At 50.2% G+C, this 18,390-nt stretch overlaps 6 protein-coding genes across 6 annotated transcripts; 1 reads left to right on the forward strand and 5 right to left on the reverse strand.

The window, feature by feature from the left end:
• Positions 1 to 622: 622 nt before the first annotated feature.
• A1O9_01836 (uncharacterized protein) lies at positions 623 to 4,264 on the reverse strand (the record flags this gene model as incomplete). The annotated part of the gene is made up of 5 exons (XM_013410994.1): positions 623 to 3,532; positions 3,583 to 3,740; positions 3,789 to 3,821; positions 3,882 to 3,919; positions 3,975 to 4,264. 5 exons carry the CDS (start codon positions 4,262 to 4,264, stop codon positions 623 to 625), a joined length of 3,429 nt encoding a protein of 1,142 aa, XP_013266448.1.
• A 2,227-nt stretch (positions 4,265 to 6,491) lies between these two features.
• On the reverse strand, positions 6,492 to 7,306 carry A1O9_01837 (uncharacterized protein; the record flags this gene model as incomplete). Its single annotated transcript, XM_013410995.1, has 4 exons — positions 6,492 to 6,844; positions 6,894 to 7,013; positions 7,083 to 7,140; positions 7,196 to 7,306. Coding segments are annotated over 4 exons (642 nt in total), but the record flags the coding sequence as incomplete, so codon positions are not given.
• A 624-nt stretch (positions 7,307 to 7,930) lies between these two features.
• On the reverse strand, positions 7,931 to 9,761 carry A1O9_01838 (FACT complex subunit pob3; the record flags this gene model as incomplete). Its single annotated transcript, XM_013410996.1, has 4 exons — positions 7,931 to 8,230; positions 8,284 to 8,923; positions 8,971 to 9,708; positions 9,745 to 9,761. 4 exons carry the CDS (start codon positions 9,759 to 9,761, stop codon positions 7,931 to 7,933), a joined length of 1,695 nt encoding a protein of 564 aa, XP_013266450.1.
• An 881-nt stretch (positions 9,762 to 10,642) lies between these two features.
• On the reverse strand, positions 10,643 to 11,770 carry A1O9_01839 (uncharacterized protein; the record flags this gene model as incomplete). The annotated part of the gene is made up of 1 exon (XM_013410997.1): positions 10,643 to 11,770. The coding sequence occupies exon 1, from the start codon at positions 11,639 to 11,641 to the stop codon at positions 10,643 to 10,645; it is 999 nt and encodes a 332-aa protein (XP_013266451.1). The 5' UTR covers positions 11,642 to 11,770.
• A 1,838-nt stretch (positions 11,771 to 13,608) lies between these two features.
• Positions 13,609 to 15,550, forward strand: A1O9_01840 (uncharacterized protein; the record flags this gene model as incomplete). Its single annotated transcript, XM_013410998.1, has 7 exons — positions 13,609 to 13,975; positions 14,023 to 14,103; positions 14,163 to 14,327; positions 14,389 to 14,829; positions 14,875 to 15,001; positions 15,053 to 15,281; positions 15,329 to 15,550. 7 exons carry the CDS (start codon positions 13,609 to 13,611, stop codon positions 15,548 to 15,550), a joined length of 1,632 nt encoding a protein of 543 aa, XP_013266452.1.
• A 1,664-nt stretch (positions 15,551 to 17,214) lies between these two features.
• A1O9_01841 (uncharacterized protein) lies at positions 17,215 to 18,057 on the reverse strand (the record flags this gene model as incomplete). The annotated part of the gene is made up of 1 exon (XM_013410999.1): positions 17,215 to 18,057. One exon carries the CDS (start codon positions 18,055 to 18,057, stop codon positions 17,215 to 17,217), a length of 843 nt encoding a protein of 280 aa, XP_013266453.1.
• Between the last annotated feature and the right edge of the window lie 333 nt (positions 18,058 to 18,390).

The raw sequence follows: 18,390 nt of genomic DNA on the forward strand, positions 1-18,390 counted from the left end.
CGCTGGAGCCGAGAAGGCCCCAAGTTCTAACTCAATGTCTACGAATACATAGTTAATGGGTAAGGGATGTTCGGGGTTTCCGGTTCCACGCCCAGGTAGCGGCATCGCCACGTGCCTTGCAACCTCGACCATTGCACCCTCTCGCTTTACAATAGGCTTTCTGCTCCCGCTCCAATTGCCCAACTCCTAGGGTACTTTGAAGGCCCCTGGGCCCTGAGGGCATCCGGCAGCACTTCTTGCGCGTTGGCGAACTCATCATGCTGTCCACATCCGCCTTGCCTTATAGGGCCGAAGTGGCTTTCGGATATATAAGCATAAAGCTCCGCTCGAATAAAAGCTCAGCACAAATAAAGTCCTCGTGTCGGTGCTAATATTCATGGGGAATGATGACGAATTAGAGCATCACTCATTCTTGCTGTTCTTTCTAAGTGGTCTCATGATTTCGAGGCTATACATGATTTCTGGGTCTGAATTAATATAAATGCTATCTCAAATTACGCTCTCATGACATTGAAAAAGACCACCCACGCAATTCTAAGTGCAGAAAGAAGCCGCCGCTACATGCATCATTGCGCTCATCTAGTCCTGTAGTTCTCGTGTGGTGGAGTTTCCCGGTCTGATTCTATTGGTACATCGACTGCTGTTGGTACGAAGTTGAATATTGATGCTGAGTTGGCCACGGTTGATATGGTTGCGTTGACATGCTAGGAGGCATGCCCCAAACAGAGCCTGCTGAATTTGTCCATTGACCACTCTGTCGTGGATCCGTCATCGGGTTGTAGACTTGATTCTGTTGATATCCATATGTACGATCGGCTGCTTGCCGTTGCGCTATTGCTTCCTGCACCATGTGCCCGGCCAGACCTTCCTTGATATTCCTCCGTTCCTGCTCACGCGCCTCGATAGCCCCGATCAATCCGATTGAGGGGTCTGGAGTGCGACTCCTCTCGGTTATATTGAGTAGAGGGCCTCCTGTCATCCTGGCAACGTGTTCTTGTTCTCGTGCCGACATGTGGCTCGAATACTCAACGAGGAGAGAATTTCTCGAACTAGGCCGACCGCCGGTGTCTCTCCTTTTCTGTAGCTTATTCGGAGATTGCTCAACTTTGCTGTATGAGACGCTTCGATGAGGAACATATCCACCAGGAAGCCTTGCGGCTACCGCACGTTGCTGAACAAACTCCTCCGCAGTTAGTCCGCCGCCGGGACTTTGTCGTCCTATTGTTGCTCCTGCGTGCCACACCTGGCTATTCGAGCGGCCATGGGGTGCCGAAGGACTGGATCTGTCGATAAAGGATGCCCTTTTTTCGTCTGTTGGAGTCCAACGATCACGAGGGGATTTGGTCAGTGGAGTAGTGGGCGCTGTCTGAGGTTGATCTACCGGCGAATGCCCTCCTAGACCACCGCCCGTTGGAGGGCGACTGTGCCCTGGGGTCAGCATAGGCGTGAATGTTGTGCCGAAATCGACAAGTGGTATATCCACTTTGGGCGACTCCGTTGCATTGGCGTTCCCAAGATTTGGATCGCCTACTGTCCGTAGCACCCCGGTTCGCCTTCTCTCGGGTAGAATAGTGGGATTGATATCCTCAGGCGGGCTATCATAGTCGGGTGACCCACTTGACGAGACCGAATATCGAGACATGCTGTCGGGAGACTGATTTGAAACTGGTACAGGGAGAAAAGGACTCGAGGTTGGGACAGGCTTGCGAGTAATAGGCTTCCGTGGGATCAGGGCAACGTTCGAATTCGAGAATGCCGATCTGGAGGCCGAGCTGACATCAGCGGGAATCTGAGAAAAAACACGATCTGCTAGTACAGTAGTCGCTTGAGAGGCAGGTTGATTAGCAGATATTTCTTCGTCGTTGGGGGTCTCATGAATTACCCCTCGTGGCCCCTGATGACTCTCTGGGTGAGCTTGGCTGCTGCCATTCCACGCCACCATTGCTGCGTGGCCTGCATGACCCGCATGGCTTTGGCCCACTCCCCCACTATTCTGGTTCGCATTTGCCGCTTTGTTCACATCCACCATCTGAGACAAAGTTGCATTTGACATGCGGCTTTTCTCTCGCCTCAAATCTGGTCTCGCGTCTGGCCGCTTCTGCGGTATTTCTCCTGCTTGATGCTGGAATGTCGGGGGCGTTACCACGGGTGCTGGTGGGGTTGACTCGCGCACGTCCCGGACAACGTCTTCAGGATTGGTCCGCGGGCCTTGACCATCGCTATCTGAACTGTATCGACTGTCAAATGCATCAGTCTCGTTTGAGTACACATTGGCAGTGTATGGGTTACTGGGACCTGGAGGTGGTGGAGGAGGTTGGATAGGCTCCAGGTCAGTATACTTAGGCGACAGGCGAGGAGAAACGTAGTTTTCCTTCTGTTGATGTCCCTTTGTAGGTGAAGGGTATGCAACAGATTCTGATACAGACCTAGTGTGATGGTTTTGAACAGGGGCTAGATATGAAGCGTTTGCGGGTACTGTAATGGTTTTTCTCGGCGGTGCAAAGACTGCATCAGTGGACTGGTTGTGCTGATGTCGAGAGCCTGGTGGGGAGCGCACTGGAGATACGTCATCATAGTGTAAACTAGGTCGCGTCTCCGAATGCGTCCTACTGTGTCTTGAATTCTCCAAGTTGGTACTGGACCTGGTCTGCGCAACCATATCGATTCGTTTGGATGTCATATCTTTCAAGTGCTTCCGCCATTCACGTTCGTTCCACTTCTCGCTCCCTTGGGTATGTATAAGAGAGGCAACGTCTATGATATCCAGATATCCATAGCGCCGTTCCTTTGGCATGGCAAACATAAGTCCACGAGTATCCCAGGTATCGGCGATGAGCCGCTGTGGGCGGCCATAAAGATGGAACACATCATACACCGGAAAGAGCCACCGAAGCATCATTTCAAATCCTGAGACGGCCGGATGTACTTCAGGCATGACAAACACAAATCCTTCAGTTTTTGATTCTGGTTTGGAATGGATGGTAATGCGACCCTCAACTTTGACAAGGGTTGATTGATCGATCAACGGCTTCGATTGAGGATAGATGGCATATGCAGAATATGCATCTGTGATGGTTGCGATTGGAGTGACCTTTTTCGTTTTCTTCGAGTCGTAAAACTTGATACAGCCTTTGGGCAAGGACGGCCGTTCATATGCAGATTTTTTCTTCAAGGATTTGTTGGACTTCTGCCATTCCTTCTCGTCTGGAGGCTCGATCACGCACCAGCACCGTCTCCATGGAGTTCCAGCACCAAATCGTACCCTCGCCCAGTCTTCCGTTCGAAACTTTGATCGTTCCATGATAGTCCGAATACTGTTCAGGTGTTTGCCCTTACCAGCTATTAGAGACCCGGTGTAGAGCTCATGTAAAGACGAGTGTTCAAACATGGCCAGTCGAATCCCTGCGGTCCATTGTGTGAGCGAATGTAAGGAATTGAAATGCAACAGGTATCTGTTCTTGCCGGCAGTGGATATCGAGAGCACATTTTGTAATGGCTGGACGGTGGCGTTTCGTGTTGGGAGGGTCTCAATCTGCAATGGAGTCAGTGACGATGAACCTGGTGTTGCACGAATGGACCTACCATCTTGATGGATGCATCCGCCAGGTTGATGAATGTAGGCGCCACCTCTCCATCCTGACCCGCTGCATCGAGGGCTGCAGCATCCCACAAGGAAAGGACGGTTCCAACGAGCTGAGCAAAGCATTCGGTCCAGTTCCGGTCGGCGTTTGGTCTTCCCTCTGGAGTGGAGTTAATTCAGTTGACCGAACGGTCAAAAAGGTACTTACGAGTATCTAGATCGTTCAACTTGAGAAAATATCCTAATGCAAGTGTCAGCCACAAGTTATTGACCAGTATGAGTGCAATCGGTCAGTCAGCACCTTCTTGGTAAAGCTTGTTGCTATGGCTCGATAAGAAACTGCGATATGGTCAGCGCTAGGCGGGCAAATCTGGGTCTAAAGGCAAGGTCTTACCTGAATACAGGTACTAATTCTTCCACATGATTATCCCTTCCAACTTCCACTGCAGGAGACACATAGATCATTGATGTAGGCCGAGGGGAAGTCCGCTCGCTTCGAGGATTGGATCTGGGGTGATCGGCGGAGGAGACCTGCAGGTGGGTTGAAGGATCCTTGTTAACTATTTGAGACTGAGTAGGCGGACTGAAGGATGGTTGAGTAGGAGAAGGGCTTGAGGCATTGGAATGGCCAAATGCAGAGGCTTTGAACGACTGGGACAGCTTGCGAAGCCGCCCTGCACCCATGATGTTGTTGATTTGCACCTGCCCTGGGTTTGGGTGTGGTTCCAGACTTTGCAGGAAGGAGCGGAGGATCGTGCAGCGCCGGTTACCAGTTACCAGTCACCAGTTACCAGGTACCAACTACCCGTTGCCCTCTGGGGCTTGTGTGCAGCCGTGTGACGGTCGGGTCGTCGTCAAACGTCCTACGTCTTTTCTTGTTGCCGCAAATCTGAACCTGGACACTTGAGCGGAATGGAAGGAAACAAGCAGCAAGAAGAGGTACGAGGTATTGGGAGGCTACAAGTACCACGTCTGGCCGGGGCGTGGCGCAGTGCCATCGGCAGACGATGCAGACGCAGCTGACGGGACAGCAGGTCTTCGGAGCCCAACTGGGAGATTTGAAAATGCACTGGCGGGGACAAATCAGTGGTGACGACAAGGGCCAAGGAAAAACAATTGGCGATGGGTCCCGTGCCTTGTGAGTACTACTCCATGCAAGTATGTACTAACTGACTGCTAGTAGTCCAATCCGTTCGTTGTGCTCCATACAAGTATGCCGTATGGTCCGACTTCGTTTCTCAAACATATGGGGTACAGTGCCTGCCAGTGCCTGCCAGTGGTGGACGACGGAGGATGGAATAAAGGACTATTTCATTATTGCGACTGAAAGTCTATGTACGAGGAGTCCAGGACCGGGCACGGCGGGCACTGACTGGCACGCCAGATGGGCTCGCGTCCCGTTGACTGAATAGGGCAAGGACATGGACACCTTGGGCAGGGTGTGGGCTGGGGGTGGGCAACCAACAACTTACAGTGGAACCTGCAGGTCTACGTCGTCACCATCTGATGCTAATAATTGTTATTGACCGGGGGCAAGCTTCGACGGTGTGCATGGAAGGTAGCCGCTGCCCGCTGCCCGCTGGACTGGGATTAAGCGGAAAAGACAGCTGGGCGGCGCCAACACTGACGTTGCTCCCGAGCTAGAACGACGCCCCCAGGCTCGCCTAAGGACCCGAACACGCTGCTTCCCTCTCTTACTTGGGAACTGACTGGGGTCAAAGTAGCAAAACAATTTCATTCCCCATTCCGAATGCACCGTGTGCTTCCGAAGACACTTCTGTCCGTATCTACTGTTTCATGACGAGTAATGATCACTACAAGCATCACTTGCTCAATGCTCACACATACGAGTACATGTGCTTGCAATCCAAAGTCATCTAGACAAGACACGTCGGGGCTGCACCTCTAAAACCTAGGCGGCACTACTCCGTGGCATCTCACGTCTTTCAGAGACACAATTGCCGTCCTTCTAGCTTGCGTGGCCTTTGACTAGCTGCTTCCAGGAGCGTGCCCTCCCGTATCATGTAATTATCACGCGTGCCAGACCAAAAGTCCCCGTTTTGGGGGTCCCAGATTTCGTTCCCATCGCAGTCTCGTGTCCATTCCCACGCGGTGATGCGTCGTTAGTCTCCTTCACCCCGGTCTTTCCAAAATTCCTACCCTGTCCTAACTGGGACATTGGGCAACCCCCCGTTCCTATACGGGGCGCTACTCACACGGAGGTCGCAGTGCTGGGTTCCCCCAGTCAAATTATTGGCTAATCGGCTTTCCTCGGCGAGACACGCATGTAGCCCTTATTTGGCATCCCGCTGCTGAAACCTTTGCTTTATGGAGTGGAGCCTTGTGTATGGCAAGTCGACGATATGACTTTCTTTGAAAGATAAAGGGATGCGTTGTCTGAGAGATCATCTCCTGACCAATTGTTCGATTTGTCTTCAGGCTACGCAGCTACAGTCGAAACTTCTCTATGACACGCAAAGTGAGAATAGACCGATCCCATCACACCTCGTCACCAGGATTCATGTGGAAGTTTGTGGTTCAAGGCAGATTACTCCTTTTCCTTCTCGACTGCAGCATGCCAAGACTAGGCGAGCTTTGTTGTGCAGAAACATGGGAGGTCGTAGAGACCATTCTCGGTTGACATACCGCCCGCTTGCTATGATACACTCCTTCTCAATTCCCACCGTCCAATTCCCCTCAACCCAATCCAAAGCCGATGTCCCAGTCATAACTCGTAGCATAATACAAGGGCTCTTGAAATATCCGGGGATCGATCACCACGACTTCAAGCAGGCGCCTCATTGAAATTTCGGAGTGCCATTGCCACTTGAGACTCAGTGTCTGCATCGGTCATCTCGTTCTCTGCTGCATCGTCCTTCATTTCCCGTAGGGCGCTCGGCTCTCCAGGGTTGTCAATAGCCCGCGCAATTGCAGTCTCGAGACTTGGGTCGATGACAGAAGAATGAGTTTGGCCTGAAGACGGATTGAGTATGAAGGGGATATTATTGCCTGGCTGTCCCATTCCATTCCCCACGTTCTCAGGCTGCACGAAACCATACTCAGGATGTGAGGCGCTTGGTGCATTCGTGGTGTAATATGCCGCATGTTGCGGTTGCTGTGGAGTGTACGAAATATCGGCTGCGGTAGAAAGTGCTTCAAGCGAGTGAGCTGCAACTTGCTGAGCAGCGTTGGTACCGCTAGGCGATGATTCTGGCGGAGGACTAGCCGAGTCTTCAGTACCGGTATTGGCAAGAGCCCACGTCACTATGATCGATCAGCCCTTGGTCTCAAGACTTAGCATGCTAGCACTCACAGGTATTTGAGACAGGCAAAAAGTACTCGCCGGCCGTGAAGGTGTTGCGCTCGTAGAACTTCTCCAGCTCTTTGCTGTCCGCATTGAGACTGGCGTTTTGCTGATGTCGGAATGTGATGCCTTTGCCCGGGTCAATATCAATTTTCATACTCTTCTCACGTTGTGACGGCGTGCTCTAGTAGTGATTACCTTCAGACGGAACACACTCGCGATTCGACTTTCTGCATTGTCCACACATAGGACGCACCTAAGAGAGATGCCAGTGAGCGTGATTCAAAGCCTGGAATGCAGCCACAACCTACCTCGTCGCACTTCAGTTTTCGCTGCCGACATGTCAGGCAGCCTGTCCTGCTTCTGGTTTGCTGACGAGCAGGCGCCGCAGAGGCAGTAGAACGAGCACTTCTGGGTGGCATGTTTGCCGAATTGTTTGGTTTGGTTTGACATGTTCGCGGGCCGGAGTTGATGTTTGGGAAAGTTTGACGACAAAATATACCGGATAAACATCGGACCGATTCCGAGAATCGCTTGGCGTGCCAAAGGCAGTCCTGACTCGTGAATCGTCAATTTAGCCAAAGCCGCGAGTAAGAGTATTAAAGCAGATTATACCTCACACTGCGTTCACTTTTGGATATATATATTTTGACCTCTCTACCTAGGGAGTTGAGACAATTGTCAGATTCACTACAGCGCAGATTGATTGACTCCTTATGTCTACCTGACTTGATGCTGCCAAGCCTGGTCAGATGGGCACATGATTAGTACCGGTCACCCTCGGGTTTGATGCTGCCTATCTACTAATTAACATGACGAAGAAATACCAACGCCCTCCTCTTTCTTTAATGTATATGGATTGGTTTGAATGCAAATCTAGTCTTGGTTTATCATTCAAGGTGCCTAAATGCTCTCCTAGGCAGACTGTTTTGGGGCAGACTCAGATTGTAGTGACTGAACATCTTCAGCCGGGTTCGTCGAACCCAATCATTATGAACTTATGATACAATAACATTATGTCGTGGAAATCCCTTGCTTCTGAGATGCTACTTCTTTGGTTTCTTCTTGGGTGGCTCCTCTTCGTCCTCACTACCAGCCTCGGCATCATCCATCTCTGCATCACTTCCACTGCTTTCGTGCGCGGAATCATACTCTTCGGCAACATCGCTGTCAGAGTCTGCCTGAAAGTCTTCGTCAGGTGATTCGTCATCTTCATCTGCTGATCCTCTATTGGCACCAGGTTCTTCATCGTCATCGGATGAAGCAAGGTCCTGATCGACCAGCGCCGCCTTCAACAAAGTAGACGAGTCATCAAGCATCTCGTTCTTGAAACGGATGCCTTTAGCCTGAGCAGTGGAGTCAGGAAACGTGATATCTTCAGTACGGAGGAATTCCTTACCTGGAAGAATGCTTCAAGTGGTTGCTGCTCTTCGCGATTAATATTGCTGAACTGGTGCTCCCCTTGACCGCCTTTCAGGGTCATTGTGATATCAAAGGTCCGACTGGCTGCCAGGGCACCTCCAACTCTGGACATTGTGATGCTTTGTATCGACTCAATCTGAACATACGTTGCTGGCTTGGGAACGAACATGAAGCTCTTATCCAAGCAAAAGAGCAGTCCTTCGTTAGCCTTTATAGAGCACTTAACTCCATTCATGTTGTGGTGGCTGACAAAGTCTTTGGAAGGCATGATGATCTTTTTGCCAGAGAGACCCTTGAAGACTTTGGCAATCACATGGTGGATTGGGGCTTCGTAATGTGCATCCAACTTGTCCTTATACTTGGTCTCCAGAAGTTCTTCTGTCATGTTCAGATCCAGGTTGACCTCATCATCAAGTTTGAGTTGCATGACAATGAAGGGATACCTCGTTTGACCTTGTCGAAGAGGAGGGTCAAGTCCAAGTGTGATCAGAGTGTGGACTTCGTCGTTCTTTGGCAGAATGAAAAACTTTTTGATGGATTGGTATTGAATTTTGTAGTCGTATGTCTTGCCTCGTAAGCGGAAAGAATTCTCATACATGTCGATGTCGAATCGGCCTCTGTTAAAGGGTTAGGACAATCTCTTCAGACTTGATACTTGACATACCTTGGTGTGAGATGGAGGATGTCTTGGAAAGTTGCGAAGGTAGCACCAGCAACCTCTCCAATATCGGCCTTATCCATTAAGGTCTCATAGAAAAGATTGGCAGCATTCTGCTCTTCTTCCTCCTGCTCTTCTGCGCCACTTCCTTCATCTCCATTGACGTCTTTCTTCGAAACCGTACCTGGGATGTAGAACCTCATTTCGACCAGTTCATCTCTGCCCGCTGCTGCCTTCCGACCTCGATTCTTCGTGCCTCCGGCTTTGTTGCCATTCGCGCCATTCTGAGTGGGGTCGGTTCCAAGGTTGAACTCAACGGCGATCTCATTTTTCCCTGCCAGGTTCGTGTTGGAGATTTCTGAATAGGGTATCTCGAAAGCCGGTCGATTTTGAACACTGAAAGCCAGCTCTGCTCTGCCAAATTCTGCCTTTCCCCAATTCCATCCCCTTAGGGCATGCTCTTTGTTTTCTAGATTGATCCCATACCAAATCTTGAATGCCTTCGCTGCTCGATCGAAATCTTCCTGGTCAAAACCATCAAGTTGAATGACTGCCGCATCCCGCGTGATGATCTTTATTTCGTAGCCCTTCGATGCGCGACTCCACTGGGCTGCCGCAATCTGGTTATTGTCTAGAGTGAAGGGATCACTCCCACCGCTGGGCTTCCAGCCGAGTCCACTCTCCGCCAACCTACACCGGCCGGACTGTTTCGAAAGATCAAGGTGAATATTTTCAAAGGTCTCCCTATCGAAAGATGATTAGCCAATTGATCAATAAAACGGAATGGCCACCGACATGTTGGGCGACGTCTCGTCGCAGGGTTAGCGACAAAGATTTGTTATGTTATTTTGATGATGGATTATCTTTCTGTCGCGGAAGGGAGAGCAGTCAAAGAGGAAAGAGTCAAGGTGAGAGAAAGCTAAAACGTTCAGATGGTTCGGGTGTTGCAGGCAGTGAAGTGACCACCCTAGTAAACGAGTAGTTAAGGACGAGAAGGCACCACATCGAGATTCGGAGGTGGATGCTTGTCGCGAAACTTTTTGGAGGCGCGCCCGGGATGGTCTTGGCGCGTCACCACCAATATCGATCTACCGTACGTGTACCATATTTCTGAGGAGGGGACTCGGTCGTCAATCTCGGACAAAGCAACTTGTAATATACCTAGGTAGGATTTCCATGCATGCTTACATTCTGGGGACCGGGTTAGTTAGTGAGCACAAGGGCAGCGAATTTCCCTGGGAATAATAACAGGGCCCGATCAACTCAAATACGTCCACGTATAGCCGCCACTTTTCATCAACCTCAACGAGTTCCTAGATGCAAAAAACTCCAACAAGGGCCCCCTAAAATTTTCACCGATACTTACGCTAGTCGCAAGGAATCAAGAAGTTGAATTGTTAACCCAGGGTATCACTATCACCAATTCCAAAACGCACCGCATTCCCGCAGTCCACTAGCACCTCCGGTAGTCTCAATATTAATACATTTCGTTGGGAACTCCATGCTTGCACCGTTCCCAAACCCATCCTCCATTCCTCTAGGTAGAGTAAAAAGCGGAACTTGATCGCTGCGCTGAGGTATTTCCATTCAAACATAACATCTTCAGGAACAACCAGCCACCAAATAAAAGGAAGTGTTGCATGAAGCCGTACAGTCGGTCAATAATTAGTCAAGTGCGCTAGACTCTCTCTTCATCCTTGTAGACTTTGACTCGCCGCTGCAGTTTCGCCCGTCTGGTTGGCGAACTTGAGCTCAAGGCAGGACTAGACATTGTGCCAGTCTCCTGCAATAATGCAAGCGATTTTCTGTCCCCACTCAGCGGTCTCTTGGGTCCTGCTGAATGATTATGTCTGCGCATGTATGTTGGACATTGCGTCGATTCAGTTGAAATTGCTAGCTTATTCTCATCCTGCTCCTTGAAAGCATCATATGCATGTGGAGAAGAGACGGAGCGCGTCTGGCACTGGGATCTTGGAGATGTGCTTGGAGATTCCGTCACTGCTTTTACCTCGCTTCCGTAAAAGACCGGGCAAGGTTCAAGCGAAGAGATCAGAGAACTGTCCGATATTTGGGCGAAAGTTGTTTCCTGAGTCTTGCTTCGAAGGCTTGCATCCCGATAGTGGCGTCTCTTGAACGGACCCGTGAGGCGCTCTTCATTGTCACGGCTTATGATTGGACTCTGTGTTACAACGGCATGCTCGGCGCGGATGGAAGAGCCAGGTGTATTTGTTTCGAAGGCTGCAAGAATGTCGTCCAAGGTATTGCCATTGAGTAATGCCGCGTGGTAGATTTGCGAAGCACTTGCAGGCGCTTTGGCGGACGAGTCAGTCACTTCATTACCTAGCACCTTCGGGGTATTTTCTTCAACGCTCTGGACATCAATGGCAGAATCTGGCCCTATATTCAAGAACGGAGGAGGCGTTGGTTGGATTGTATTTGGATCTTCCCCAATGACTCGGCCGAGTGCATATAGAGTTTTTAGTATTTTCACAGGCGCCCAGAAGTTGTCTTTGAATATGTTCCACCGTCGGATCAGGGAACTCCCTCTGCCTTGGCCGTGGCATTGTTCACAGTTTGCCATGCTCCTGCCCGGCCGAAGCATAATATTCCACGTTGCAAAGTACCACGGATCATCGCGTACGGTAAGCTTGTGTGAGAAGTACAGCAGCGGAAGCATATACAGTCTCAAAGTGAGAAGGCAGGCAAATATGATATGCTGCAATAACCGGCGAACTGTTTCGTGGAGTTCATGGAAAAGACTTGAATGCTCCTGAGCCGGGCTTGTTGGGGTTCTCTCACCATCTCGATCCTGGATATCATGCATCTGAAGTGCTTGTCGGCGTGGCGTCGCAGCCATCACGAGGAAGTATGCACAGAGTGCCGCTGAGCGGGGAGAAAGTAGCGTTGGATCGTTGCAAGGAGGAAACAACCGATAAAATGGAATGGATACACATGATATGATATGTACAGTACAACGGAGCAGCGAAGGGCCTAAGCTCGGATCAAGAAATGAGACAGAACATTTGGTGGAAGAGAGGTAAGCTTTTGGTTGTTGTTCGCACATGTCTGACAGGAGCATTGATATCGAGAACTCGCGGAAGGCAACTTCCACTCCGGTGACAGGAGGCTCTTGCCTTCGCACGTCAAAACAAAATAGACCTTCCCACGAGACGCGACTTCCATGCTGATCAAGTTCAAACTTCCCTGCGTTGTCCGCCCATGGTTCAGCCTTTTGCACGTTTCTAACCAATATTTACCTGGGCTCGCTGTCGTCAATGCAAAGATGTAGGTAGTGTTCTTGACCAGAATGATAGCCTGGTCGACTTAGACCGGAAGAAGTGGTAGAAACTGTAAACTCCTATTGGCTCCGAGATTATTCTCGTACTATATTATTTACTTAATAATAGAGAATTAAATATATAGACATTGTTATCGTACTTTAAACGCTTGTCGGTACACCAATGCGGAAGTCGACTTACATCTCTGTTGTTGGCGCTAATGATTCTAGCGCGTACTACTCACCTAAAACGTGACGCACTAAAAATATGGATACTAAACTCTATGAGGCACTCCTGTGAGTCCTACCATGAAAACGCCACTGTATCAGCATTTGGAATGCTTGAAAATCAATGAGTGATTTGAAGTCATGGAAAAGGAGCTTGCCAAGATCAAATGCCTCATAAATTTGCATATAAACAACGTCCATAGAAAAGAAAGAGACAGAGAGAGATCTCATATATGCTCGAGTGCTTGCCAAAAGCGGCATAGTCCATTTCGCCAACATCTGTGACAAAGCAAGCAGAGCTCCCTGGGGCACGTGACTGGGGAACCCGATGTGCTCTCCCACAAGCTTTGAATCCAATGCGTCTTCAATTTACGCTTACTCTCCGTGTCCCTGGCAAGCGACCTGGATCCACGCGGATACCCGTCGTCCCCCTAGTTTCTCAACATGCGTTGCAACAAGTTCAGGGAACGAACGTAATCCATACGAAACCAAGCCTCCATTACGCCACGAGAATGTACGTTGCGTGGTTTCGTGATTGGTGTCTCATGCGGTCATGTTTGCTGTAAATCTTGGAGCTGGTGCATGGGTTCGTGACGTTGAGTGAACATTTGAGGTTCGGTAGGGCCGTTTTGTCTATGATCTGCTGTCAAGGAGCAAAGACGCCGTCTCACAGAATGCCATCTCACACCCCACTAAGACGGCGTCTTTGGCCGATGTTCGCTGAGACCACATCAGATCCCCCCAGATGTACGCATGAATCGGGATCTCCCAATCTCATAGGGGTATCATGACTGCCTTCCTAAGAAAGACGGCGTCTACGCGAGAATGCGCAAATTTCGAGCCTTCGAGCCTCCACATAATGCTTTCCCCAGACCAGGTCCCCGCAGAACCGTGCTGAGCTGGCTGGACCTGGGGTTGTTGCGTAAGGTGCTTATCGGACTACAAAACCAAAATCACCTGTCCTTAAGATCCAATTTGACAATTTATCTTCCAGAACTCAACTACTGCCCCTGCTCCCTCCACATACGTTTCAAGCGTACGGAACCACCCCATCAGCGGACGAGCACCATAATGGCCAAACAGGACAATGTCTCGTGGGCAAACACCACCGTAAGCCCTAATGTTCTTACGTATGATCCATGCTTACCGGCAACTGCCAGGCAATTTCTGCGATATGTCTTGGAAGCATGACATATGGCTACATTCTCAGCATCATCTCGACGACTCTTGGCCAGCCCCACTTTTATACTTATTTTGGCCTGGTAGCTGATCCTACGGCTAGCAACTACTCTTATACTGCCAGCATCATCGGTGCTATTAATGGCCTATTGTCTGCAGGTGGCGTGTTCGGTTCCTGTTTCATGGCATGGATGAGCGAAGCTCGTGGCCGTAAGCCTTCGCTTGTGGCTGCAACCGTTGTGGCACTGGTCGGGTGCATTTTGCAGACCGCATCAGTCCATATTGCCATGTTTCTGGTGGCCAGATTTGTTACTGGCCTAGGAGCAGGTCAGTTGCATGGTGCACATCGAATCAAGTACTGAGTTTGACCATAGGGATGCTCATCACACTGGTTCCCATTTTCCAGGCCGAGATTTCCCCTCCTTCGACTCGAGGATTCTTCGTGGCCCAGAATGGTATACAAATCCTGTCCTGCCTTTGAGTATACTACAGTCACTCACGTGCATCCCAACAGGTGTCATTATTGTTTCTGCATATTCAATTGCAGCGTGGGTTGGTGTGGGTTGCTACTATGCGACCAACCCAGACTTTCAATGGCGATTTCCCCTGGCTTTGCAGTGCTTGTGGCCGCTCCTAATGCTGATCGCAATGCCGGTGATTCCTGAGTCACCCCGTTGGAGTATGTAACTCTTGGCCTTCCCGTATAACGGAGCTCTCCGTGTACTGATAGCCACTGGTAGTGCTGTTCCAAGACCGTCGAGACGAAGCTTGGAACATAATCTCCAAGTTACATGGCGCCAGCAGTAGTCAACAATTGTTTGCTCGGGAGGAATTTTACCAGATTTCACGACAAGCGGAGGCTGACAAGCTCTTGAGAGCTCAGGAAGGTCTGCTCGATCTATTTCGCAAGCCGAGCTATCGCAAAAGAATGTTTTGTGCTTTCGTCACCATGTTTGCTGCACAGGGTTCCGGTAATCTCGTCATCTACAGTGAGTCCTCCTTAAACCGAACTCTCGCGCGTGCTAACATCCTTAACGACTACAGCGTCCTCCTTTACCAGGGCCTGGGGCAGACCGGTGGCGTGCCGCTTATCTTGGGAGCGTCGTACTGCACTATCGCTGCGGTCCTCAACTACGTATGTGCACTGCTAATCGACAGAGTCGGAAGGGTCCGACTAATGAGTAAGTTCATGGACCTGATGTGCAATCATTACTGACACATTTTAGTCATTGGTCTCATCGGTTGTATCCTATGTCTCGCAATAGAGTCAGCTCTAGTTGCCGAATATGCCGGGACGGACAACAAAGCTGGTCTAAGCGCAGGCGTATTCATCCTCTTCTTTTACATCCTTTTGTAAGGCAGCTCGGTCCCTCATCCGTTAGTGAACCCTCTAATGATTCAAAGCTACGCGGGCTGCATAGATGCCACCACCTACGTGTACTGCGCGGAGATCTTTCCGACACACATCCGGGCCAAAGGCATGGCTTTCTCGATTATCGTACTCTACGCATGTACTATTCCTTATCTTCAGGCGGCTCCGTACGCCTTTGCATCAATTGGCTGGAAGTACTATCTTGTCTTCATCTCTTTGACAACGCTCTGTGTCCCCATCATCTTGATGACCTTTCCAGAGGTATTTCCAATCTCTTGTGTTCCCAGGCGAAAGCTGACACTGTTTAGACGAAGGGGTTCTCTTTAGAAGAAATCAACGAGAAATTCGGCGACCAGGTCGAGGTCCACCTCACTCACATCACAACCGAGGAGAAAGTTGTACTGGATATAGAAGTTGAATCCAACGACCGTGGCGCTGCCGGTGCAGAAGTTGGAACTTCTCTGGCTAAGGAGTCAGATCAGGGGCACAGTCACTACGAAAACCTAGTCACCACTCCTGCCAAGATCTAGATAGCCAAGATCAAAATGCGGACAAAGGCCAGAAAGCACCAGAGCTGCGTACCGGGTGAATGACAACAAAAGGGGTTGAGATTTGAAGTCTCGGTGGCGGGGGAAGACGGCCAGGGTATGACAATATAGAATAGTGTCAAGAACACGCTCGCCCTCGAGCTAGCGGCCTATGCAAAAGAGTTTATTGTTTTTTGGATTCTGCTGATCCCTCTGCACTGACACGGCACAGCACCCAACGACACTGCAAGACGCCTTCAAAAGCTATCTGGAACATTAAAGTCTAACCAGTTATCTGGGAACCATGGTAGCAGCTCCCCATCCATGAACTCATTCGCAGAAAGTGGCGCTTTATGCGTCTGGATGTACGATCGGTCCCTCTGCAACTGGCCGCTGCCATCCTCGGATACACCTCCCGTGAGATGAACAGAACGGTGACCGTACAAGGCTGTAAACTCTTGTTGCTGCTCGTTCGCTGCCACCACATCACAGTCCAGATTGTGTGCTTGTGGAATACGATCGTTTGCTAGTGATGATGATACATTTTCTTGTTGATCTCTCATGCTCTGATTTTGGAATATTGTTTCGAAAAGGCGCAGTATCCAGCTGCTCGCAGGCCACGTTTCGCCAATTTTGCGCAGACCAAGCATCAGTAGACGAGCCCTGTTTTCAGTGAGCTCCCGTTGGTTCTTGTCTGAGTTCCGTAATATTAGTGCATAAATGGTCAGCGCGGCGAAAATATTTGGGCATCTACTCGCTTCTAGTCAGTTTCCGAACAGTCGCGACCGGGGGAGCACCATTTGCGGGGACGCCAAACAGCGAACTTACATCTGCAGTTGGGTCTCCTTCATCATCCCCAAGCCCAGGAACTCATCAACGATCCTGGAGATCCTATTTGCAGCCAGTAGTGCTGTGTTATGTGGCGAAACGACAATTCTTGAAGCCTTCACGTGCTCGGGACGATGAAGCAGAATGAGCAAGTGACTACAAAATGTCAGCATCCCCAAGCCCTGATGTTCCCACGAGTCGGGAAACAGTGGATGGATTACTTGTAGCTCAAATCCAACATTCTGGCCCAGAACCAATCGTTCTGGTCTTCATCATCCTCACGAACCCTCAGAAGCAATTGTTGTCGCCATATCTTTAAGTGTTCGACTAGTTCTGCCGAGCTTAAGGTGACTCTTGAGGGGCAGACAGGATGCTTCGTTGAGATGATATTGCCAACTTCAGAAGCATGAGTGGTCAGTCGGGCCGATCAATAATCCAACAATTCTTGTACTCACAAATCACAGCAAGCCTAGACATTGAGATGGCATATTGAATATGTGCTGTGCTAGTGCTCGAGTAAATATTGGAGCGGACATCGTGCTCGTGGTCACCGACTTCGCTATCGGCGGTACCAAGAAAGTCCGTTTCATGCAACGGCTCGACGTCGCAATCGTCATCACGGATTCGCATAGGCCGACCAAGTGTCCCTGCGCAGTGCCGGTCACGAACCTGTAGCCGGGTCAGTTTTCACTATTCTTCTGCACTGCCAATTCTAGTTTCCTACATAAAGTGACCACCATATCCGCTTCCACAGCCTACGGTCGCGCAATCGTAATATTGAAAGTCCTGTACTGCTTTTCTGTTAGGCCTCCAGAGCGTTGGGGAGATGAAAGCAGTGCTCACGATCTGTGCAATCCTTTCCCCTGAGCAATGCTGATCGCGATGCCCAGCCAGTGCCACATGTCTTTCTCCTCGTTAGGCCCTTCCCAGAGAAAGCTGAGAATGAAAGTCGCTTGGATTAAAACGACCTTATCCCTGTCGTAGTCTGCATCATACAACGCCTTGGCCCGTTTGATGAACGTCTTCCGAGCCGACCGCCGACTCTCAAAGCCGGCCTTTCTGATCACCTCTGCATCACACAGAGTGCTTGCTATCGCGAATATTGCATTCAAGATGAGCAATGAGATCTGGTTTGTTTCATATAGCACCGCAAAATCTCGTCTGTCGAAGATCGGAAAGGCCGGATAGACGGCGTCAAAGAATGTTTTCACGAGTGCATCGGAGGCCTCCTGCTCGGGTAACGTGAAAGCTGACCTCAGTTGCAAGACCTCCAGATCTTCTGCATTTAAATGTGAATCTGGCGTAAGCCTGCCAGGTTTGTTGCTGGCTGCTGTTGGCAAGGGTAGCTGCAAGGTGGAAACGGGCCATGGTGCGGTTTCTGCATCAAGAGTGCTGCGAACCACATACGTGAGTAAAAACGACTCACCAAGATAGATAGCGTGCATCCCTGACAGACTGCAGTTTCGTAGAGTCGATGAGTGCAGCTGTGATAACCTGGCGTAGAGGTCGTCCGAGCCATCCTCAACGATGGCCCCTTGGGAACTGTTCATTGAACATCTTTCAGGCGGATCATGCTCAAGGCCATCAGCAGCAACCTGTTGCCCTCTAAACTCGTTCTTGAATGACGCAGCTTCCTGCAGCAGTGGCGTCTGTGGTGTTGGCAGAGTGGTTTGCGTAATCATGTCTCGTGTCACGGAGTGGTGACTGTAATCACCATGACTTATCTTTGGGGATGGATGTTTTGCAGTGGCTTTCGTACGTGCTCTAGGATATCTATTTGAGGCCGTCAGATGGCCCCTCTCCCAGATAGGCACCCAGCCATGTGTAGACTTACTTCCCTCGTTGAGAGTCAATCAGATGGCATGGTATTTGCGCCATGACACAATTCGAGCAGGCCTGAGCTTGGGATGCATCACAACGAATTCGCCGGCGATGGCAGAATGAACAAGCGACACGTCCAACACGCCGAGCTCGCAGTTCTAACGACTGTCGGGCTTCCTGTTCTGCTCCGCCAT

Source organism: Exophiala aquamarina, assembly GCF_000709125.1.
Source record: "Exophiala aquamarina CBS 119918 chromosome Unknown aczIA-supercont1.1, whole genome shotgun sequence".
NCBI lineage: Eukaryota > Fungi > Ascomycota > Eurotiomycetes > Chaetothyriales > Herpotrichiellaceae > Exophiala > Exophiala aquamarina.